This window comes from Budorcas taxicolor, chromosome 7 (genome assembly GCF_023091745.1).
Source record: "Budorcas taxicolor isolate Tak-1 chromosome 7, Takin1.1, whole genome shotgun sequence".
NCBI classification, from domain to species: domain Eukaryota; kingdom Metazoa; phylum Chordata; class Mammalia; order Artiodactyla; family Bovidae; genus Budorcas; species Budorcas taxicolor.
The window spans coordinates 13593722-13617873 of NC_068916.1; the positions used below are offsets into that span (position 1 = coordinate 13593722).

Consider the following 24152-nt stretch of genomic DNA (forward strand, 5'->3'; position numbering starts at 1 on the left):
CAGAGGACCTGGGTTTGATCCCTAGTCAGGAACTAGATCCCAAATGCCACAACTAAGAGTTTGCATGCTGCAACAAGACCCAACACAGACAAATAAATCATTTTTTAAAGAGTGGCTATATGTATATGATACATGAAACATTCACTTTGCTGTATGAAGCTAACACAACATTGTAAACCAACTAGTCTCCAATAAAAGCTGAAAAAAGTTACATCATCATTATTTTGTTCCTTTGCTGTCTCCTCTACTGGACTGAGAGAGCTCCACAGATGCAATGCCAGAGTATTTTCATTTATGTACCCTCAGTTTATGTCACAGTCTCTAACACACAGTAAATTAATAATAAGCCTTTTTAGAATTAAGTGAATATGTGAAGCTGACGCATTCAACCTTGAGCTAAATTCACTCAGCCATGTTAGGAGGGAAGGAAAAGTAGCATCTACCTGGTAACTACTTGACAAAGATCCAACTGGGACAGTGAAGCCCATGGCAACTCCATATAGTTCTTTGTCCAAAGAAACAGGGCTTCCCTAGTGGCCCAGTGGTGAAGAGTCCACCTGTCAGTGCAGGAGACGCAAGTTCCATCCCTGATCTGGGAAGATCCCACATGCTGCGGAGCAACAAAGCCTTTGTGCCACAACTATTGAGCCTGTGCTCGAGAGCCCAGGAACCACAGCTACTGAGCCCCCGGTGCTGCAGCTACTGAAGCCTGCATGCCCTAAAGCCAGTACTCCATTACAAGAGAAGCCACTGCGATGAGAAGCCCGAGAACCTCAGCTAGAGGGTATCCCCTGCTCTCTGCAACTAGAGAAAAGCGTGCACAGTAACAAAGACCCAACACAGCCAAAAATAAATGAATAAAAGAAAGAAAGAAAAAATTTTAAAATTTTTAAAAGGAAACATTTCATCTTTCTCAGGCAAGAAATAAAAGCATAAGTCAGATTATTGGGAAATAAAATGTTGAACCTACCTGTAAGACTAGCAGATGTGGATGCCTGGGGAGTATGGATGGTGGTGCCTCCATGGGCTGCTTTATTGGGTATCTTTGTGATATGCTTCACAATGTCATCAGTCCCTGTAGGAGAAGGCAGGGAAGAAGCCTAAGGTAACTATCTCTTCCAGAAGGAGAACATGATCTAAATGGATCCGCTTAATTTGACTACACAGCTCAATTCTTCTTAACCATCTGTATGGACCAGAACCAGGGCTATATGTCTTGAGTGGTCACACCCATTCATAGATCCATCCGTTCACCCAGAGATTCATCCATCCATCTACCCCTATATCTACCCATTTATTCTTTCATCCATTCATCCTTTTATCCTTTCTTCCTACCATGCATCTTTCTTATCATATTTCTTCTTTCTTTGCAACTTTTCATCCTTATTTCTTCAATCTCTATTTCTTTTGATCCTTCCTTCCATCCATCTTCCTTATTTTCATCTTTCCCACTATACACCCATCTTTTCTTCAGTCGTCTCTCCCTTCATTCTCCCTTTCTTCCTTCCTCCCACCTTTTTACCATTCCATTCATCATTTGCTTTCTGAACACCCATCACTCAACTACCAACCAATGTTTTAAGGGCGCATCAATCCCATTCAATGTGTTTAACTTGGTTGTGAATTGTTAAAGCTAGTTTGAGAAATAAATCACCCTCCTGCACATATTGCCTAGTGAACAGGTGCTGGAGTAGTTGGAGGGCCTCACTGGATTTGTGTCCAGAACAAAATCTGTGGTTGAACTCAACTTATCCATGGAATGAAATCCCCCTAAGTTCCCTCCCTCATCTGCTGTTCTTTTGAATGTGGTATTTCTCCTCCTAGGTCTTAAGGTCCTCCCATACCCACAGATACTTTTTCCCTCGGTTTTCACTCACTCCTTTTTCTTTCCCTAGCTGATTCTGTTCTCAATATAGAAACAGGCTCAGTTTAAAGGGGAATCTCTCCTTTTATTTACGCATTATTTTACCTGTCGTTTCAGTCCTCTAAAACTCAGTGATGCTCCTAGAATCTTTGCGGACCACATGTTGTCAAAGAACTTCTCACCTTATTTCAACTTGGCTCTTCTGCAGCATTTGACAGAACTAACCAGTACTTCTCAAAACTCTCCCTTCTGGCTTCTAGGAATCTCCTGCTTCTTCTCCTACCTCTGTGACCATTCCCACCTAACCGAATGGTTAAGAGTGTGGTTCCTAGTACCATGCTTTTGCTTAGATAGTCTGAGTTCTTACTCTTACCAGCTTTAATGATTTTGAACAAACTACTCAACCTCTCTCTATATCTATATAACTCACTTGTAAACGGAGTTTATAATAATTCCTTCTCAAACTGTGTTCCAATGGGAATTAAACAACTTACTAGAATAGCATTTGACACAGAAGAGGTGTTCTATAAACATTTGTTGCTGTTATTATTATTGCCATCATTAGCATTAGCAGTAATGTTAGAACATCCATCATGGTACTCTAATGACTCAACTGCTTGCTTACTTAGTTTTGTTTCCCCAGTGCCCATCTCAGTGCCTGGAAATGGAAACAGATCAGCTATAGTTTTTCTAAAGGAATTTCTGGTGCAGTAATAGACTCCTAGGGCTTCCCTGGTGGTTCAATGGTAAAGAATCCCCTGACAATGCAGGAGGCGTGGGTTCAATCCCTGGGTCGGGAAGATCCCTTGGAAAAGAAAATGGCAACCCACTTGAGTATTCTTGCCTGGGAAATCCTATGGGCAGAGGAGCCTAGTGGGCTACAGTCCACGGGGTCACAAAAAAGTTAGACATGATTTAGCAACTAAACATCAACAATCAGACTCCTAATTAATGTCATTTTCTTCTCCAGGGGATCTTCCTGACCCAGGAATCGAACCTGGGTCTCCCACATTGCAGGCAGATTCTTTACCATCTGAGCCACCAGGGAAGCCCAACTCCTTTTTTACCTGTCAGGAAAGAAGCCAAGCCCGAAATAATGAGAGTGTAGGAGCTGTGGGTCCTTACTTGTTGACTGTGTTGAGTGTGGAATAACTCTAAAAGAACTTGTCACTCTTCCCAAACCAACACTCCCTGTCATTTTAGTGTCCATAATGGGTGGCAAAGATGTCCAATGTGGCTGGGTCCAAGTCTGCAGCATACTAGTTGTAACCAAAGGTAATTCACTAGTCCTTCTGCTCTCTGTGTCAAGGCTGGTGTCTACTGTGCTTGGGGTGGCTGGGGAGGAAGTAATCCAATGGGAAAGGGAGCTCATTGAAGGATCAGTGGTATGTAAGGTTGAAGAGGGGAATGGTGTTGAAGCTGAAGAAGGTAGACCGTCTGCAGCGGTGGACCTGGTATCCTCCTTGGGGTCTGATTCTGTCCTAGAAAATGGACCATCTGAGGAGGTAGCTGAGATGGCACCTGGAACTCCAGATGTGGCAAAGGAAGCCATGGCCTCTGACATGGGAGATGTCAGTGTGTTAGCAAGAGTAGTCTCAGCTGAAGACAGCATATCTGTGTGTAGGTGATGAGTATTTGCTGATACAGGCATAGAAAGACTGGATTCTGGGAGAGTTATACCAGCAGATCCATTTATGGAGGGAGAAGCATTAAAGTGTGTGACTGTTTTAACTGGAACATCAGTATCCTGTGTAGACAGAGACTGAACTGGGGCTGATGATGTCACAGAAGAAGTAATATCCATCTTGGGACTCTTCAAACCATGAGTGGACAGAGCCGATGCAGGTGTGTTCGTGAGTGTGCTGGAGCTGAAACGCAGGGTCATGCTTGTCTCCTTCAGTCCAGGCGTCAGATGGGAAAGTTTCTTGGTCTCAAATGTTGTGGTCTCAAAGGAGGAAGGCTTTGATGTGGAAAGAGTGATCGCATCCATGGAGGAAGCAGGATATGTGATCCTGGAGGACTCAGAGAAATTTGAGCCAGAGGAACTAAGTTCATGGCCAGAACTGCTGGAACCCTCGGTGGTCATTGTGGTGTGTATGGAAGGAGGAATTTTCACTGTATCTGTGGAGAATTCAGAAGTGGAGAGTGTCTCCATGATAGGACTACTCAAAGGTGGAGGTGAAGTGGTCACTGGTTTGAATATGGTGTCCAGTTTCTCTGTGGTGTTCATGAGACTACTGGTGAGAAGTGAGGTCGCAGGGGTGGGAGAGGAGGGGCTCTTCCCTGGTACTATGGGGAACTGAAGGGAGGGTGACGTCATGGCAGATGAATGTACTGAGGAAGATGGAGAGCTGGTTGATGTGTCCAAGGTAAGTGTGCCCTGTGATGTAGCCTCAGGGAGACCTGTCTGGCTGGTGATGGTCATTTCTGCAGATTCCGTGGTCATAGGGGATGTGGAAAGGCTGGTGATGATGCCTGCAGGGTTGTCTGGGGACACTGCGGATTGAGTGGGGCTAGGGATGAACGTGCTGCTGGAGGAGATGGGTTGTGTCTTAGACAGCTCAGTGGTTGTATCAGTGGGCACTTTGGAGAGAAGAGTGACTTCCTCTGTGGTTGAACTGTTCTGCTGGATGGTGCTGGTCTCTCTAAGTTCAGGGCTCAGAGAGGATGTGGAGGCTGTCTCAATCATTGTAGTTTCAGTAGAGTGAGGCACTGGTGTGGAAACAGGGTTCTCTCTAGAGATGGAAGGAGTAACAATTTGAAATGTGACATTGGATGGCTCTGAGTCAGCTGGGGTAGAGGAATGAACTTCAGGTCCAGAACTCGTGTGGACCCCATGGGTCCTGGCGGTGCTTTTGGAAGGCTGAATCACCTCTGTACTTGTGGAGGCTCCAGAAGTGGACAGTAGCTCAGTGGTGGAGCTCATCTCAATTGAAGGTGAACTGGTCACAGGTCCCAAGCCAGTACCCAATGTGTCTGTGGTCTTCACCAGACCATGGGTAAGAAGTGAAGTCACAGGGGGAGGAGAGGAGGGGCTCCTGCCTGGTAATGTGGGAGACTCAGGGGAGGGTGATGTCACGGCAGATAAAGTCACTGGGGAAGGTGGAGAGCTGGTTTCTTCCACAGAGGCAGGGCTTGTCCAAGACACATCCTGGGGACCCCTGCTCATGAGAGTGCTCATCTCTGAGTGTGTAAAGCTCTGAGTCACAGCTGGGTGAGTGCCTGCCCCAGAGGCTTCGGTCGCTGTGTTCAAGGTAAGTGTGCCCTGTGATGTAGCCTCAGAGGGACCTGTCTGGCTGGTGATGGTCATTTCTGCAGATTCTGTGGTCACGGGGGAGGTAGAGAGGCTGGTGATGATGCCTGCAGGAGTGTCTGGTGACATGGTGGACTGAGTGGGGCCAGGGCTGGATGTGCTGGTGGAGGAGATGGGTTGTGTCTTAGCGAGCTCAGTAGTCGTATCAGTGGGCACTCTGGAAAGAAGAGTGATTTTCTCTGTGGTTGAACTGTTCTGTGGGATGGCACTTGTCTCTCTGAGTTCAGGGCTCAGAGAGGATGTGGAGGCTGTCTCAATCATTGTAGTTTCAGTCGAGTGAGTAACTGATGTGGAAACAGTGGTCTCTCTAGAGGTGGAAAGAGTAACAACTGGAGACATGACATTGGATGGCTCTGAGTCAGCTGGGGTAGAGGAATGAGCTTCATGTCCAGAGCTTGTGTTGGCCCCATGGGTCTCAGCTGTGCTTTTGGAAGGCTGAATCGCCTCTGTACTTGTGGAGGCTCCAGAAGTGGACAGTAGCTCAGTGGTGGAGCTCATCTCAATTGAAGGTGAACTGGTCACAGGTCCCAAGCCAGGACCCAATGTGTCTGTGGTCTTCACCAGACCATGGGTGAAACGTGAAGTCACAGGGGGAGGAGAGGAGGGGCTCCTGCCTGGTAATGTGGGAGACTCAGGGGAGGGTGATGTCACGGCAGATAAAGTCACTGGGGAAGGGGGAGAGCTGGTTTCTTCCACAGAGGCAGGGCTTGTCCAAGACATCTCTTGAGCGCCTGTGCTCATGGGAGTCATCAGCTCTGTGTGTAGAAGTCCCTGAGTCACAGCTGTGTTGGTCTCCACCATGGATGTTGTGGTTGATGTGTCCCAATCAAGGGTCCTCTGTGATGTAGCTGCAGGATGACCTTGTTCAATGGTGACAGTTATTTCTGTTGATTCTGTCATTGTGGGGAAAGTAGAAAGCCTTGTGATAGTTTCTGTGGAGATTACTGGTGACATGGTAGAAATGGCAGGGCTTGCACTGAGCACACCACCAGAGGAGATGTCTTCCGTCCTTGCCACCTCAATAACAGAACCAGTGTTCATATCAGAAAGGATGGTAGTTTTGTCTGTGGATGAGCTGGTATTCTTGGAGGTGCTGGTTTCCCTCATTTCAAACATCAAGGAGGAACTTGTCTCAGCTTCAATTCTTGGAGTCTCAGAGAAGCTAGACATTGGGGTGGAAACAGTGATTTTCCCTATGGTGATGGCTGTATTCATTGGGAATACAGTTTTGGATGGTTCTGAGTCAGTTGAGACAAAGGAACGTGATTCGTGTTCATCATCGGTGGTCCTCATATTGGTTACTGCTGTGTTTTTGGACGGATCTCTACTTAAGCTTTCCTCCTGATGGGTGCTGGTATCCCTTGGTCCAGCGGTCAAGGAAGATGTTGGCTCTGTCTCAATCTGTGCAGTTTTGGAAGAGTCTGGAGTTGATGTGGAGACACTGGTGTCTCTTCTGGTAGAAGACATAAACGTTGCAGTTGTGGCTTCGGGTGGCCCTGTGTTGGCTGAACTAGTGATCCCCATATCAGTTACTGCTGTGATTCTTGAAGAATGAGTTGTTTCTGTATCGCTGGTGGCTTCTGAAGAGGTTAGTGTCTCCTGTGAGATGTTGGTCACACTTTCAGGTGTACTGGTCACAGGTTCCAAGCTTGTGCCCAAAACCTCTGTGGTTTTTTCCAAGTCAGAGGTGAGAACTGAGGTTGTGGGCACAGGAGAGAAGGTACTGTTCCCTTGTAACATGAAAGGTGCAGAAGGTGAGTTTGTGGCAAAAATGGGTTCTAGGGAAGATGGAGAGCTGGTCTCCCCCATGGAGGCAGGGCTTGTCCAAGACATATCTTCATGACCTTTGCTCATGACAGTGGTCATCTCTGACACTGTGCCCGGTGACTTGTTGGTCCCTTCTGGAGTCCCAAAGTGAGCATTGGTCCAGTCCTCAGATGGGGAGGGGGAGACCCATTCTGTAGTTGTGGTTCCTCTTGCTGGTGACTTGGCCGCTGTCATGAATCCTGTGGGTGAGGGAGGGAGGCTGATGCGGCCACTCCCTGTGGCCACGGACTGAAGGGTGCCCGGTTCCACAGTGGTCACCATAGGGACAGCTGCTGTTGAAGTCTTCTGAGAATTTTCCAGAGTGTACCTGGTCTCTGTGCTGATGCTGGGCTCCTGGGAGCTTATGATTTTCAAGGCTGTAGCCATTTCTGGGCTTCTTGTGGACATACCTGTGATTAGAAAGCGAGTTGGTAGGAGATATGCAAACAGCACAGAAAGGGTGTCCTCCTGGTGGACAGTATAATTTGTTCCTTCCTGTGATTTCAACTCAAAATATTTCCTTCTTCTCCAGAAAAGAAAATATTTACCCTTTCCTACCACACTTCCAGAGTCTGGACACCAGAGAACATACTGACCATCCCAAAGATGGACCAACGTGGGTTGGGATTAGGGTGAGTGGGGTGAGGGCTTTGACTCATATTGTTTGCTCAGAAGAAACTGTTGCCTGGAACCCAATATACTGCAGACCCCCAAAAGAAAGACTCTGTACAAGGAAGGGCGTGATGAATCTGGGCTCTACCCATGCTAGAGACTTTCCCTACTCTGGTTTTACTTTTCTCCTTGGTGCTTGCTCTTGCTGAACCAGTTTCAACTTACAAATTGCAGCCTTCTCTAGATATCCTAAATCTTAGTTCACTGAAAGGCCACATAAGGATTTCTGTTTGAGAAGCAAGAGACTAGAAGGGCGACAGAATTCTTTTTCTTTACCTTCAACCTCTTTCAAATTCATCTGTCTCCCCGAACCCTTTTCCCATCCTTGAGGAGAAGGACATGTAACTGCCCCAGGAGTGAGAAAAGCTCAGCCTTCTAAGAGCACTCTTTCTGGGGACTACTTTCTCAGATTATTCTCACGATGGTGGCATGGCCAAGGACCATGATCCCTTCTTCTACTACTACTTATTGCCTTAAGTCTATCTGTGTCCTCCCTATCAACACAAGATTCCAGTGACGATCTCTGATTTAGAAACAGAAAGTGGGCAGGGAACTGGCCTGGGACATTTTCTGTTGCTGAACTGATTGGCTGGTTAAGAACAATACAAATAACCAGGGTGAAGCAATAAATGTGTTCCATGAATACAATCTCTAGGAAAAAAACCCAAAACATCCTCAGAGGGGCAAAAAGCCAAAGAAATCAATTTCAAACCTTGTCATTTTACTTCCTTAAACAATCCAACTTTTGACCCCAGAGAAGAGGGGAAAGGACCCACATGGGATGGCCTTGAAGGAAATAGAGATGATGGGCCCCCCCTGGTGGCTCAGCGGATAAGAATCCATCTGCCAGTTCAAGAGACGTGGGTTCGATCCCTGGTCTGGGAGGATCCCACACTCCTTGGAGTAACTAAGCCCGTGAGCCACAACTACTGAAGCCCTCACACTCCAGAGCCCATGCTCTGCAACAGGAGAAGCCACCTCGGTGCGAAGCCCGTGTATCGCAAATAGAGAGTAGCTCCTGCTTGCCACAATTCCAGAAAAGCCCATGTGTCAACAAATACCCAGCACATCCAAAAATAAATAAGTAAGATTATAAAAAAAGAGATATAGATGGTGCTTCTGCTTACCCACACTGATCGTAGTCATAAGAGATGCAGGATTACTGGTTGGCCGAGCAGCACCTCCATGTTTTCCTTGACTTGGCTCCCTGGTGATAGTGGCCACAGACTCATCTGGCCCTGAAGTAGAAGACAGAGGTGTTACCTTTCATTCCCCAAGCATATGGATCTGTGAGGACCATTCTCACTAGACACTGGATTAGCAATGCCCTCATTTAGCTCTCAGAAGGGATTTAAAGAATAATTCTCATTTACATTAAATCTTATGTTAAACCAAACCCTCAAGATGGTCATAAGGGATGAAAAGCTTTTTGTTAATTGTGGGGACTTCTCATCTGATTGGTTTCAAGGAAATGATTTTCAGACAAAAAAAAGAACATAATTTTTTCCTTATAAAAAAAGATTATTGAAGTATGCTTGACTTACAATGTTGTATTAATTTCTGTTATACAGCAGTTATTCAGTTATACATATTATATATTCCTTTTCATATTCTTTTCCATTATGCTTTATCACAGGGTATTGAATATAGTTTCCTGTGCAGTACAGTAAAACCTTGTTGTTTATCCACCCTATATATAGTAGTTTGTATCTGCTAATTCCAAACTCTGAATCCTTCCCTCCCCACCCCTGGCCCACTTGGCAACCACAGTCCATTCTCTATGTCTTTAAGTCTGATTCTGTTTCATAGGGATGCTCATTTGTGTTGTATTTTAGATTTCACACATAAGTGATATTATCTGGTATTTGATAGCAAGTCTGTGCACTGAAATGAAAAATCCCGCATGACTCAATGAAGATCCCACATGCTGCTACTAAGACCCAACACAGCTAAATACATAAATATTTTTTAAGGTAGATTCTGCCTAGGAGGCATTAAAACAGATCCCTGACAGCCATCTTCTCCCATTCAGTCACATTCGCAAAAGCTTAGAATTCCAATGCAAAGGAAATCAGGGTTCTTACTTGTAAATGGGGTGGAATTGTCAAGGACTGGAGCAGATCTGAACTCTGCACCAGAGGAGCTCTCCTTGGTAAGTGAAGTCTCAGCTATGCCAGATATGGGGACCTTTGGTGGTTCATCCTTAGCCACTGAAGTGGTGATGCCCACAGTGGTCATCCCAGGGGTCCTGTCCTCTCCTGTAGCAGTGCTCAGCGACCAGCAGGAATCTTCTGGGAATCCAGTACCTGGGAAAGTGTTGGTTTTCTGAGACTGAATGTTTGTGGATAATGTGACTGGTGTCAGTTCTGAAGCAGGAGGAAGTGACATGAGGATTGTGGGTTCCTGTGCTTCAGAGGAACTGGAAGAAGGTAAGAGGAAGCTGGGAAAAGAGACTGGGGAAAAGAGAAATTTGGTTTCTTCTTTAGAGAAAAAGCTTCTCCATGATAGTGTCCCTGGACCTCTGCTCATAGGAACAGTCATCTTAGTCATATCCAAGGGTATCCCTTCCCAGAAATCTGTGATTGTTTTGTCCAGAACAACTGCCTCCCCAGGCTTCCTCCTAGTGGGACCTGTTGATGCTGTAAAGGTAATATGTAAAGATTCCGCTGTAGAACTGTTGGAAGAGGAGGTAGAACTGTTGGCATTGGTTCCTTTGAAGATACTGGATATCTCCAAGGACTGAGCAGGACCTGGGCTACATATTCTGTCCAGAGAGGTGAACTCAGTCCTAGTGACATCAGTAGCAGCAGCACCATCCACCTGAGAAGGGATCATGCTTCTCTCTGTGGCTGAGCAGGTCTCCCTGGGCCCAGAGGTTTCAGTGGAAACAGGTTCTTCCTGAGTCCCGGTAGACACAGGATAAGTGGAAAATGTCTGAGACAGGTTGGTGGTCTCCACAGTGGAGGTAGTAACCACTGAAGAAATGGTCTTGTGAGACGCTGAGTGTGCAAGGGCAGAGGAACATGGCTCAGAACCAGAACTGAGAGCCTGATGAGGGGTCACTGCTGCTTCTGTCAAATGATTCATCTCTGTGTCTGGGGTGGTCTTGGAAATGGCCAGTCTATCATGTGAACTACTGATCAAAATTGGAGATTTCTTGATCCCAGATTCCATGCTTGTGCCCACAAGCTCTGTGGTCTTCAGTGGTCCAGGAAAGTGAGAGAACCCCTTGATTGTCTCCAGGGGGATGGAAGAGACTGATGCTATTTCTGTGGTCGGTTGTGTGGTCCAAGTTGTCTGTACTTCACTTCTAGAGATGGATGGATCTGTCATCTCCAATATAGGAGCCCCTAGGCTCTGTCCCTGGGCACTTGAATTGCGGGTTAGGATTCTCACTGGAGATGTGATCTCTCCAGGAAGAGTCACTGAAACTGTGGACTTCTGTCTCGAAAATATAGAAGTCATGACGGGAGAGAGCACGGAGCTCTGCTCTGACTCTCCACTGGTGAGCACAAGATCTCCAGTGATGGACACTTCGGTGCTACTGACTGTCTGAGGCAACATGACCCCATCTGTCATGGTCCTTGGAGGAAATGGCAGCAATGAGATAGATGAGTTATCACTGGACTCTGAGGTGACTCCTTGAGATCTTGTGGTTCTAACATGAACTGAACCTATTATAGACGCTGAAGACACAGATCTTCTAGGGGCCAAATCCAAAGTGGAGACATGAGGCGTGAAGGCTGGAGGAGAGCCATTATGTCAGTCTGTGTGCTTGGCAGCTCAAGAGAAATAATGAAAACTGGGAGGGCTGTTATTTCAGGTCCTCGGGGAGTCGAGTTTGTACCTGAAATCTGAGAGCGCTCACCTCCTGGTCGTCAGGAAAAATTTGCAGTGGGAGCAGATGTGCTTATGTTCCTTGGACTTCAGCCTTCTAGTCTTGTGCTGAGGTCAGTGATTTTTATCTGAACAAGAGGACTATAGAGCACCCAGAATCATTCCAGTGAAAATTGAAGAATGATGGATAGATCCTGTTGCTGGGCCGTTGCTAAGGATGATGATGTTCTTCCTGTATTATTGACCTCAGGAAAATCATATAAGTGGCCAGCTGTGCCTGTGGAAGTCCATGGAGAAGTCCCTGGTGCTTGGGTGCAGTGTGGGGTTTTGAAGGCTCCTCTGTGTGGTAGGTGAAACTGACCTCGCTCCCTTGGGGCTGGAGGTGATGACCTCCTGAGTGAGGTCCCCACCCTCGATTGTTAGCTCTGTAGGAAATGATGTCACAGAAAGGGCCCCAGGTGGAGATGTAGTTTCAATGGTCTCCTGTCCTGTGATGGACTCAGACTTTGGCCCCATTGAAGAGAAGGTAGCCAGCAGTCTCTCTTGCAATACTGGTAAGGTTGATAGTGGTTGAGTCTTCCGGTCTACTGGAAGTCCAAGGCTGAAATAATGTAGGCTCTGAAGGTGGTAATAGCTATGTCTGTATCCACAGAGGAGACCCTCAGTGTCAGGTCACTTGCGGCTGTCTGCTCTGACCTTGAGCTAGCAGAGGAATAAGCATCACCCACAGGTCTATGCATTATAGCCGTCATTGCCTTTTTACTCAGGGCAGTGGAAGGAATGACTATAGAGCTGACCCATATCATGGATCTGAGTTCAGATTTATCTGTCACTGAACCTTTGGTTACTTTTTTTTTTTTGGCCACACTGCTCAGCATGTGGGATCTTAATTTCCTGACCAGGAATCAAACCCATGACCCTTGCAGTGGAAGCATGGAGTCTTACATGGGACTGCCAGGGAAGGCCCAACCTGGGGTTACTTTGGTGATCATAACAAAGCTGGTTGCAGAGTCTTGAAGGTTGGTGGGGCATGTGCTCAAAAGGGCATACATGTTTATTATGGTCCTTCCTATGGAGCCAAGCCATGTGGATAAGTCAGTTCAATTGTCTTAAGAATCAGAATTAAGCTGACTCACTGAATATTCCCTATGAAACAAGGGAGGATATTGATCCTCTTTTTTAAACTTTTATTTCCTTCCTTATACTTTGAGTTTATTCTGTTCTTTTTCTTTATTTATTTAAATATTTTTTGGCTACAGTGGGTCTTCATTGCTGCATGTAAGCATTCTCTCGTTGCAGCAAGCAGGGGCTGCTCTCTAGTTATGGTACCTGGGCTTCCCATTGCAGTGACTTCTCTTGTGGAGCATGAGCTCTAGGGTGTGTGGGCTTCAGCAGTTGTGGCGCACAGGCTTAATTGCCCCACAGTGTGTGAAATTTTCCCAGACCAGGGATTGAACTTGTGTCCCCTGCCTTAGCAGGTTGATTCCTAACCACTGTACCCCCAAGGAAGTCCCCTTCTTCCTATATATTTTTATACGCTTTCACTTCTCTCATCAAAAAAGAACAGAAACCTTTTATCTTCTAGCACAGAGGGACATGTCAAATTATTATCATATATTTATACTTTTATTAGAATTCCTCAGAACTGTAAACAATTGGATAACATATTAGGAAAATAACATGGAACATCAACATCCTTTAAACTTGTACCACTTATATATTTACACATAAAGTTACTGTATACAGAAAAAATATTTTCAAAGACTCATGGGCTTGGGGATATTTAAAAGACACTATTGCCACATTTGAATATTTACTAAAAATATTCCACAAAATAATTTCAAACATTAAGCTACCACAAAGAAACAGCAGATGTAAAAAAAAATGATAAAAGTATAAACTTTCAAGAATGTCCCAGACAAACTCTCAGTGAAGTTTTGCATCATTCTAAGCATTTTAAGTGAATACCTCCTCTCAACTACAAGCCATGTATTGAAAGCCATAACAGAGGACAAGAATTCTTTCACCTTCTGTTATAATCATCTTAGCAATGAATTGTCCTATAAAATAAACCTATGGCATCTCACTTTTATGTTTCCTGCTCATGGCAACCCCTGATCTATCTTAGTGATAGTGCCTGTTTTAGGAAAGCCCTTCATACTTGTCCGCTGACTTGTGGAGTCATATATTCATTCCTAAGTGGAAGCAATTGGCTCTTGTGGATATAAATTACCAAACAGAAGCAATTCATGTTAGAAGTCGGATTAGAAATCTCCCTAAAAATGAGTATCAATAGCTTCTGAGTACAAAAGTAGAAAGTTGTGATTATCTACTAGAATCTGGAACATAGACAATCAATTAGCTTACTTCAAAGTGAAAGCATTAGTCGCTCAGTCATGTCCGACTCTTTGCAACCCCATGGACTGTAGCCCACTGGGCTCCTCTGTCCATGGAATTCTCCAGGCAAGAATACTGGAGTGGGTTGCCATTTCCTGCTCCAGAGGATCTTCCTGACTGAGGGATTAAACCTGCATCTCCTACATTGGCAGGCAGATTCTTTACTGCTCAGCCACCAGGGAAGCCTCTTACTCCAGAGACCAGGAGAAAAGACTCAAGTATTATGTACCAAAATATGATCATACATACCCAGACTGATGGTCTTCAGAGATGTGAAGCTACCCATTGGCTGTGTGGTGCCTCCAGGTTCCTCCAGATCCGTGGTGGTGGTTGCCACTGACCCTGAGGGAGAAGGGGACAGAAGCGTCAGTCTCCCATCCCCTTAAGATGCACATCCACAGGAAATGCTCTTGCTAGATCCTGGCTCAGTATCTGATCCTCATCTGCCTCTGAGAAGGCACTCTGGAAGGAATAATTCTCTTATTGGCATGAAATCAAACCCACAATATGACCTGTGTCTTAATTATGGAAAATAGTGGGACTGCTGAATGTATTGGCCTCAAGCAAAAACATTTGGTGATAGTATGTCTCCATCACTTAAAAAAATATATTGAGGGCTTCCCTGGTGGTGCAGTGGTTAAGAGTTTGCAATGCAATGCAATGCAGGGGACACAAGTTTGATCCCTGGTCTGGGAATTTCCCACATGCCATGGAAGGACTAAGTCCATGCATCACAACTACTGAGGCTGTGCTCTAAAGCCTGGGAGCTGCAACTACTGAAGCCCGCATGCCTAGAGCCTGTGCTTCACAACAAGAGAAGCCACCACAATGAGAAGCCCATACACCGCAACTAGAGTGTAGTCCCCACTTGCTGCAACTAGAGAAAGCCAGCACACAGCAAGGAAGACCCAGCACAGCCAAAAATAAATAACTGAATAAGTAGAATTAAAAAACACCGGATTCTCCTCTATTTATTTATTTATGGCCATGCTGTGGCATGTGGGATCCTAGTTTCCCAACCAGAGATTGAACCTGCACCCTTGGCTCAACTACTGGATAACAGGGAAGTCCCTCCATCACTTATCATGTGTGAATTCACCATTGTTTAATTTTTCACTTCTATGGTTTGGACTCCACATAAGTAAAATCAGAATAATACCTGGAGTTACAATTATATCTGGTTAGTTAACATATAAAATTATTTCTTGATTACTCATTTTGTCATTTTCTTTTATCATTCTTTTATAATTATTAACCACACACACTCTACCGCTGGGAAGGGAAAAGCTAGGCTCTGCCTGGGAGGACCTGAATCTGGGCTCAAGAATGCTAAAAGTGTCACTAGTTGCATACAGATAGTAGAATGACCCTATGAGATAAGTGGAAACTGAAAGGGGAGGTGAAAGATACTGCAGAGACTTTGTAAGTGAGAGCAGAAGGAGATGAGGACAAAACATGGAGCTGGCTGCTTCTAGCAGAGCTGAGCACAGGAGATGAGGTTGGTGCTTCTGGCATTCTCAGAACCAGTATGTGAAGGCTGAAGCTGGATGTGTTAGTTGATTAAAGGTGAGATTCTGGGGGTGGAGATTTCTCTGGTGGTCCAGTGGCTAAGACTCAGAGCTCCCAATGCACGGGTGCATGGGTTTGATCCCTGCTCAGGGAACTAGATCCCACATGTTGCAACTAAGAGTTCGCATGCCGTAACTAGGAGTTCACATGCTGCAACTAAGACACAGCTCAGCCAAATAAATAAGTAAAATAAAAATAAGGTAGATGCTAGGGGCAGAGACTCTCCCTTCTGACAACTCCATTGAGGGAATGAGGTGGAATACCCAGGGGGACCAGAGGTGTGCTTCCATAAATCAACACTTGTGGCGATATGCCTTGGTGATAAGGAAGTCATAGAAGGTAACTTGAGCTGTCCCCATTTACTAGTTTCAGTTTTATCCCTTAACATGCTACTGGAAAATGTGGTCACTGTGATTTTGTAAGTGAGAGCAGAAGGAGATGAGGATAAAATACAGAGCAGTTGCTTCTAGCAGAGCCAGGTGCAGGAGATGAGTGAATTGCAATTGTTTGCGGAGTCAGAGGTGGGCTGGTTCCATCCCCAGACAGTGTAATCCCACTAGGGGCCAAATGATAGAGTGCATCAGAAAATGTGCCAACTGGGAATTCCCTGGTGGTCCAGTGGTTAGGATTCTCACTTTCACTGCCAGGGGTGCAGGCTGGAACCTTGGTTGGGGAACTAAGATCCTACAAGCCAGACCCATGGCGAAAAAAAGGAAAGAAAGAAAAGAAAGAAAAAGGTGGTACATATATACAATGGAATATGACTCAGTCATTAAAAAGAATTAAATAATTCCATTTGAAATACCATATGACATCCCTTATATATGGAATCTAAAAAAAATGATTCAAATGAACTTACAAAACAGACAGAGACTCACAGACTTAGAAAATGAACTTATGGTTGCCAGGGGAAGGGACAGTTAGGGACATTGGGAAGGTCATGTACGCACTACTATATTTAAAATGGATAACCAACAGAGAGCTTTGTATAGCATATGGAACTCTGCTCAATGTTACGTGGCAGCCTGGATGGGAGGGGAGTTTGGGGGAGAATGGACACATGTATATGTGTGGCTGAATCCCTTTGCTATTCACCTGAAACGATCACAACATTGTTTGTTAATTCAGCTACATCCCAATACAAAACGTTTTCGGTGTTAAAAAAATAAAAATTAAAAAATAAGTTAGCAAAATGGATAACTAACCAGGACCTACTGTACAGCATAGGGAACTCTGCTCAATGTTACAATGCAGCCTGGAGGGGAGGGTAGTTTAGGAGAGAATGGACACATGTATATGTATGGCTGAGTCCAGTCACTGTTCACCTGAAGCTATCACAGCATTTTAGTTGGCTATGTACCAATACAAAATGGGCTTCCCTGGTAACTCAGCTGGTAAAGAATCTGCCTGCAATGCAGGAGACCCCAGTTTGATTCCTAGGTTGGGAAGATCCTTAGGAAAAGGGATAGCCTACCCACTCCAGTATTCTTGGGTTTCCCTGGTGACTCAGCTGGTAAAGAATCCACCTGCAATGCCGGAGACCTGGGTTTGATCCCCGGGTTGGGAAGATCCCCTGGAGAAAGGAATGGCTACCCACTGTAATATTCTGGCGTGGAGAATTCCATGGACTATTCCATGGGGTCACAAAGAGTCAGGCATGACTGAGTGACTTTCACTTTCAATACAAAATAAAAAGTTCAAAAAATAAATAAAATTAAAAAAAAAAGAAAATGTGCCAACCAATTGGCCTGAGGGCTGGAGCTAGAAGCACCCACTGACTGAAATGGAGACATTGAGTTTGGGACACTGTTCTTGGCCAAGAAAAATCTGTAGATGTCTCAGAGGGAGATGTGGTTCCAATGGGCAAGTGGCTTGTTCCCATCTTTCTTTCACACTCAGAGCCCCTTGTGGATTTTACATTGGTGGGAGCTAGAGAATGAACAGTGACTGGGCCACTTGTATCTCCGCTGTGAGTGTGGCTCTGCATGCTTCCTTAAGAGAAGTCCTTTCCATGGAGGTCATTGTTGGAGAAATAAGTTTAGGGATCACCATGGAAGCAAGGAGAGAAAAGGCAGAGGCTGAAATAGTGGTTGGTGCAAAACATCATCTTGAGAGTGTTGAAATGAAATGGTTAGTCTCTCAGTCATATCTGACTCTTTGTGACACCATGGACTGTAGCCTGCTAGGCTCCTCTGTCCATGGAATCCTCCAGGCAAGAATACTGGAGTGGGTTGCCATTCTCTTCTCCAGTGGATCATCCCAATTCAGGGATCGAACCTGTGAATACTGAGCCAGATACTGCAACCCGGACACACTAGAGCCTGTGCTCTGCGAAGAGAGAAGCCACAGCAATGAGAAGGCCAGGCCCTGCTACTAGAGAGTAGTGTCTGCTCTGCACAACTAGAGACGTGCCCTTGCAGCAACGAAGACCCAGCACAGTAAAAAATAAATACATAAATAAGATTATTAAATAAAAAATTAAACTGGTTCTCTGGCCAGATTCTGTTGACATACAGTGAAATAAATAAAAGTGCCATTGTTGGATATCACTACTGCAGAAGCAAAGCAGAAGTCCTAGATGGGTGAGAAGGGCTGTCCTGGTGGAGTTTGTAACTGAGGCACTGCTGTGTCTCTGAGCTAACTCCCTAGGTGGGATGAAGAAAACTGAGTTGAATGTGTGCTGTGTGTTTCCATGGTGAGGAAGCTGTGGGTAGGGGACAGAGGTGATGACCTAGGTGGTCATTAAACTGAAAGTAGAGGTCTCAGGTTGAGACATGGATAGATTCAAAATTTCCCTTGGTTTCCTCTCGAGTTAGGTGGGGCTTCCCAGGTGGCTCAGTGGTAAAGAATCTGCCTGCTATTGTAGGAGACACAGGTTCAATCCCTGGGTCAGAAAGATCATCTGAAGAAGGAACTGGCAACCCATTCCAGTATTTCTTCCTGGAGAATTCCATGGACAGAGGAGCCTGGTGGGTACAGTCCATGGGATCACAAAAGAGGAGTCGACATGACTTAGCGACTCAACAGTGTTAACAATAAATAGGTGGCTGTTGGTCTCTGCTGAGGAGGAAGGGGTGAAGAGAGAAAAGTGGATGTCTTTTGAGAAATATTGACAAGGTTGAGGGGATGAGGATCAGCTGACTCCTCTGAAGCCAAGGAGCTCAGTATGGGGAGGGTGAGTGAACCTGTGATATCAAGAGAGATGCCAAGACTGAGGACACATTCATCCCTTTGCCTGATAGAGATGAGACAAACAGCGGAAGTCATACCTCTGACTCTTTCAGTACTTGTTTCTGCATTACTGAGTGTACTGGAGAGAGGGGAGGCCGAGCTGGGCTCTGTCTTTGCTGTGGTCTCAGGGGTCTCTGTGTGCACAGAGGAGGTGAACTTAAGATCTGAGAATGTGCCGAGGCCTGATGCTGTACCATCAAGAATTGAAGAGGACATCAACAGAGGAGGGCTGGTGCTTTTCATGATATTTCCTGCAGGGCTGGATTCAGAAGACAAAAAACGATGTCTGGAAGTTGATGGAGTCAGACCCCAGCTGCTTGGCTTCCCAGAATCAGGATTCCCTGTAGATAAGACTTCTGGAATTGTGGAAGAAAGCTTGCTTGATGTTGGGCTTGTCCCTGCTGGAGCACTTGAGCCAGGAGGCACCGTGATCCCTGCTGTAGCCACGGACACTGGGGCACTGCTGATGGCTGGGGTCAAATGTGTAATTGTTTCAGAGGAAGCTGTGTCTCTGCTAGTTGGGTAGGTCATATCCTGGCCGGTCCTTGTGTCACTGTCACCTGTGCGTGTGATCTCAGTGGAAGGTGTAGTCTCCTCAGGGGTTGGGCCAGCTGTGGCTTCTAGGGGGGGTGTGTCTGAAGATGTTTCTCCAGGTGACGCTGTTTCAGTGAAGCTTGTGCTTGGCTCAGTGGACTCAGAAACCACCCAGTTACTAAGGGAGGTGTGGATAGGGCCTGTCTCCGTGGTCAATGTTTCCTCTGTAGGACTTGTCTCTGCCCCCCAGGTGGACTGGGGTTCAGCTGAGGGTTCACTTGTACCTGCGCTGGTCCACATTTCTTCTGATGGGGTGCTGGAATCTAGTGTCCTGGAGATGGCAGAGCTCCCGGGGGCAGTTGTGCTGGGGCTGTGTCTTTCAGAAGTGGTGTGTGGTGTTCTGAGCTCCCATTCTGGATGGGATTTTGAGAGCTGAATTGAGCTTGTCCCCTTGCCGTCCGTAGAACTGAAGCCTGGGGAGGGGGCAGAAGTGGTGGCCAGATTATCCTCCCTTCCGGGAGCAGAGGTCACAGATGGAGCCACAGGTGCTGTCAAAGTTTCTCTGGTATGTTTCTCGGTCATAGATGGATGAGTACTGGTCTCCTCTGAGACGGAGGTGGTGGAAGGGGATGCAGTTTTCACTCCTAGAACCTGGGTGATGCCGAGGGTGGCCAGACCAGCTGAAACTTCCAAAACCAAGGTACTGGCTGTTGATGAGTCTGTGGCATCAGGGGATGTACTAGGCACGAGGACAGTCCTTGCTGTCCCTTCCCCTGATGGAGATGGGAGGCCCAGAGGGAAAGTTGTACCTCTGACTCTTTGGGCACCAGTTTCTGCGTCAGTTAGTGTTTGGAAAATAGGGGAAGCTGAGCTGGGCTCTGTCTTTGCTGTGGTTTCTGTGTGCATGGAGGAGGCGACTGTATGGTCTGAAGCTGCGCTGATCCGTGATGTGGTATCATCAGGAGCTGAGGTGGACAACAGCAGAGGAGGGCTGGTGGGTATCCTGCTGTCTCCTGCAGGAGTACTGTTGGGAGAGGGTTGATGTCCAGGGTTGGATGTCCAGTACTGATATCCAGGGTTGGATGTCCAGTACTGATGTCCAGGGTTGGATGGAGTCAGAACCTGGCTGGTTCCCTCCCTAGAATCTTGCTTCCCTGTAGATAACATCACAGGCATTTTGGAGGAAACCTTGCTTGTTGTGGGGCTTGTCCCTGCTGGAGCACTGGAGCCAGGAGGCACTGTGGTCACTGTTGTAGCCATGGACACTGGGATGTTGCTGGTGGCCAGGGTCAAGTGTGTAGTTGTTTCAGAGGAAGCTGTGTCTCTGCTAGTTAGGTAGGTTGTATCCTGGCTGGTCCTTGTGTCCCTGTCACCTATCTGCGAGATCTCCGTAGGAGACGTAAACTCTTTAGTGGTTTGTCTGGTTGTGGCTTCTGGGATGGGAGTGTCTGAAGATGTTTCTCTGGGTGATGCTGTTTCAGTGGAGCTTGACCTTGGCGTGGTGGAGCCAACAGATCCCCAGGTAACAGGGGAAATGGTGACAGGACCAGTTTCACTGGTCAGTGTCTTTGTTCCAGGACTTATCTCTGTCCGCCTGGTGAGCTGGGATCCAGGTAAGTGTTGACCTGTACCTGCACTGCTCCGTGATGCTTCTGTTGAGGTGCTGGAAACAGGAGTCCTGGGGAAGTCAGAGCTCTCAGGGGGAGCTGTGCTGGGGATATGTCTTTCAGAAATGGTGTGGTGGCTTCTGAGCTCCCTCCCTGGGGGTGATGGAGAGACCTGAGTTGTACTTGTCTCTCTGCTGTCAGTAGTGCTCAAATTTGGGGCAGGGTCAGAGGCGGTCATCCAATTACTCTCCCTTCCAGGAACAGAGACCTCAGGGGGAGCTGAAGATCCACTGAAGGTCTCCTTGGTCTCATTTCCAGTTAACGATGGACGGATATTGGTCTCCTTTGAGACGGCGGTGGTGGAAGGGGATGTGGTTTTCTCTCTTGGAACCTGGAGGCTGCTGAGGGTGCCTGGTTCAGATGACCCTTCCCAAGCCAAGGTGCTGGCTGTGGAGATGCTGGGTGAGTCTGTGGCATCAGGGGATGTGCTAGGTGTGAAGACACTCCTTGTTGTCCCTTCGCCTGAGGGAGATGGGTGGCCCAGAGGGGAAGTCGTACCTCTGACTCTTTCACCACTGGTTTCTGTATGACTTGATGTTTTGGAAAGAGGAAAAGCTGGGTTTGGCTCTGTCCTTTCTGTGCTCACAGGAGTCTCTGTGTCCCTGGAGGAGGCGACCGTGTGGTCTGAAGCTGGGCTGGACCGTGATCCTGTAGGATCAGAAATGGAGGTGGACAAGAACAGAGGAATGCTGGTGGGGGTCATGAGGTCTCTTGGTGGGCTGGTGTCAGGAGAGGAGAAGTGATGCTCAGCTTTGGATACAGTCAGAACCTGGCTGGTTCCCTCCTCAGAATCTGGCTTCCCAGGCATTTTGGAAGACGTCTTGCTGGATATTGGGGTTGTCCCTCCTGGAGCACTTGAGCCAGGATCCAGCATGGTCACTGCTGTCCACATGGACACCGGGGCAGAAGCGAGGGCGGGAGTCAAACCTACAGCTGTTTCAGACAGAGCTGTGGCTGCTGTAGGTAGGGGTGTTGTATCCTGGCCGGTCCTCGTGTCACTGTCACCTGTGTGTGTGATCTCAGTGGAAGGTGTAGTCTCCTCAGGGGTTGGGCCAGCTGTGGCTTCTAGGGTGGGTGTGTCTGAAGATGTTTCTCCAGGTGATGCTGTTTCAGTGAAGCTTGTGCTTGGCTCAGTGGACTCAGAAACCACCCAGTGAGTAAGGGAGGTGTGGATAGGGTCTGTCTCCATGGCCAGTGTTTCCTCTGTAGGACTTGTCTCCGCCCCCCAGGTGGACTGGGGTTCAGCTGAGGGTTCACTTGTACCTGTGCTGGTCCACATTTCTTCTGATGGGGTGCTGGAATCTAGTGTCCTGGAGATGGCAGAGCTCCCGGGGGCAGTTGTGCTGGGGCTGTGTCTTTCAGAAGTGGCGTGTGGTGTTCTGAGCTCCCATTCTGGATGGGATTTTGAGAGCTGAATTGAGCTTGTCCCCTTGCCGTCCGTAGAACTGAAGCCTGGGGAGGGGGCAGAAGTGGTGGCCAGATTATCCTCCCTTCCGGGAGCAGAGGTCACAGATGGAGCCACAGGTGCTGTCAAAGTTTCTCTGGTATGTTTCTCGGTCATAGATGGATGAGTACTGGTCTCCTCTGAGACGGAGGTGGTGGAAGGGGATGCAGTTTTCACTCCTAGAACCTGGGTGATGCCGAGGGTGGCCAGACCAGCTGAAACTTCCAAAACCAAGGTACTGGCTGTTGATGAGTCTGTGGCATCAGGGGATGTACTAGGCACGAGGACAGTCCTTGCTGTCCCTTCCCCTGATGGAGATGGGAGGCCCAGAGGGAAAGTTGTACCTCTGACTCTTTGGGCACCAGTTTCTGCGTCAGTTAGTGTTTGGAAAATAGGGAAAGCTGAGCTGCGCTCTGTCTTTGCTGTGGTTTCTGTGTGCATGGAGGAGGCGACTGTATGGTCTGAAGCTGCGCCGATCCGTGATGTGGTATCATCAGGAGCTGAGGTGGACAACAGCAGAGGAGGGCTGGTGGGTATCCTGCTGTCTCCTGCAGGAGTACTGTTGGGAGAGGGTTGATGTCCAGGGTTGGATGTCCAGTACTGATATCCAGGGTTGGATGTCCAGTACTGATGTCCAGGGTTGGATGGAGTCAGAACCTGGCTGGTTCCCTCCCTAGAATCTTGCTTCCCTGTAGATAACATCTCAGGCATTTTGGAGGAAACCTTGCCTGTTGTGGGGCTTGTCCCTGCTGGAGCACTGGAGCCAGGAGGCACTGTGGTCACTGTTGTAGCCATGGACACTGGGACGTTGCTGGTGGCCAGGGTCAAGTGTGTAGTTGTTTCAGAGGAAGCTGTGTCTCTGCTAGTTAGGTAGGTTGTATCCTGGCTGGTCCTTGTGTCCCTGTCACCTATCTGCGAGATCTCCGTGGGAGACGTAAACTCTTTAGTGGTTTGTCTGGTTGTGGCTTCTGGGATGGGAGTGTCTGAAGATGTTTCTCTGGGTGATGCTGTTTCAGTGGAGCTTGACCTTGGCGTGGTGGAGCCAACAGATCCCCAGGTAACAGGGGAAATGGTGACAGGACCAGTTTCACTGGTCAGTGTCTTTGTTCCAGGACTTATCTCTGTCCGCCTGGTGAGCTGGGATCCAGGTAAGTGTTGACCTGTACCTGCACTGCTCCGTGATGCTTCTGTTGAGGTGCTGGAAACAGGAGTCCTGGGGAAGTCAGAGCTCTCAGGGGGAGCTGTGCTGGGAATATGTCTTTCAGAAATGGTGTGGGGGCTTCTGAGCTCCCTCCCTGGGGGTGATGGAGAGACCTGAGTTGTACTTGTCTCTCTGCTGTCAGTAGTGCTCAAATTTGGGGCAGGGTCAGAGGCGGTCATCCAATTACTCTCCCTTCCAGGAACAGAGACCTCAGGGGGAGCTGAAGATCCACTGAAGGTCTCCTTGGTCTCATTTCCAGTTAACGATGGACGGATATTGGTCTCCTTTGAGACGGCGGTGGTGGAAGGGGATGTGGTTTTCTCTCTTGGAACCTGGAGGCTGCTGAGGGTGCCTGGTTCAGATGACCCTTCCCAAGCCAAGGTGCTGGCTGTGGAGATGCTGGGTGAGTCTGTGGCATCAGGGGATGTGCTAGGTGTGAAGACACTCCTTGTTGTCCCTTCCCCTGAGGGAGATGGGTGGCCCAGAGGGGAAGTCGTGCCTCTGACTCTTTCACCACTGGTTTCTGTATGACTTGATGTTTTGGAAAGAGGAAAAGCTGGGTTTGGCTCTGTCCTTTCTGTGCTCACAGGAGTCTCTGTGTCCCTGGAGGAGGCGAC

At 47.4% G+C, this 24152-nt stretch overlaps 1 protein-coding gene across 1 annotated transcript in view; it reads right to left on the reverse strand.

The window, feature by feature from the left end:
* LOC128050492 (mucin-16-like) overlaps positions 1 to 19523 on the reverse strand; it is a 97611-nt gene extending 78088 nt beyond the window's left edge. The window contains exons 1-5 of the mRNA XM_052642747.1: positions 19250 to 19523; positions 14139 to 14231; positions 10406 to 10654; positions 2990 to 7183; positions 971 to 1075 (exon numbers count right to left, since the gene is read on the reverse strand). Coding sequence (XP_052498707.1) covers positions 971 to 1075; positions 2990 to 7183; positions 10406 to 10654; positions 14139 to 14231; positions 19250 to 19523 — 4915 coding nt within the window. The remainder of the gene's footprint in view (positions 1 to 970; positions 1076 to 2989; positions 7184 to 10405; positions 10655 to 14138; positions 14232 to 19249) is intronic.
* Positions 19524 to 24152: the final 4629 nt, after the last annotated feature.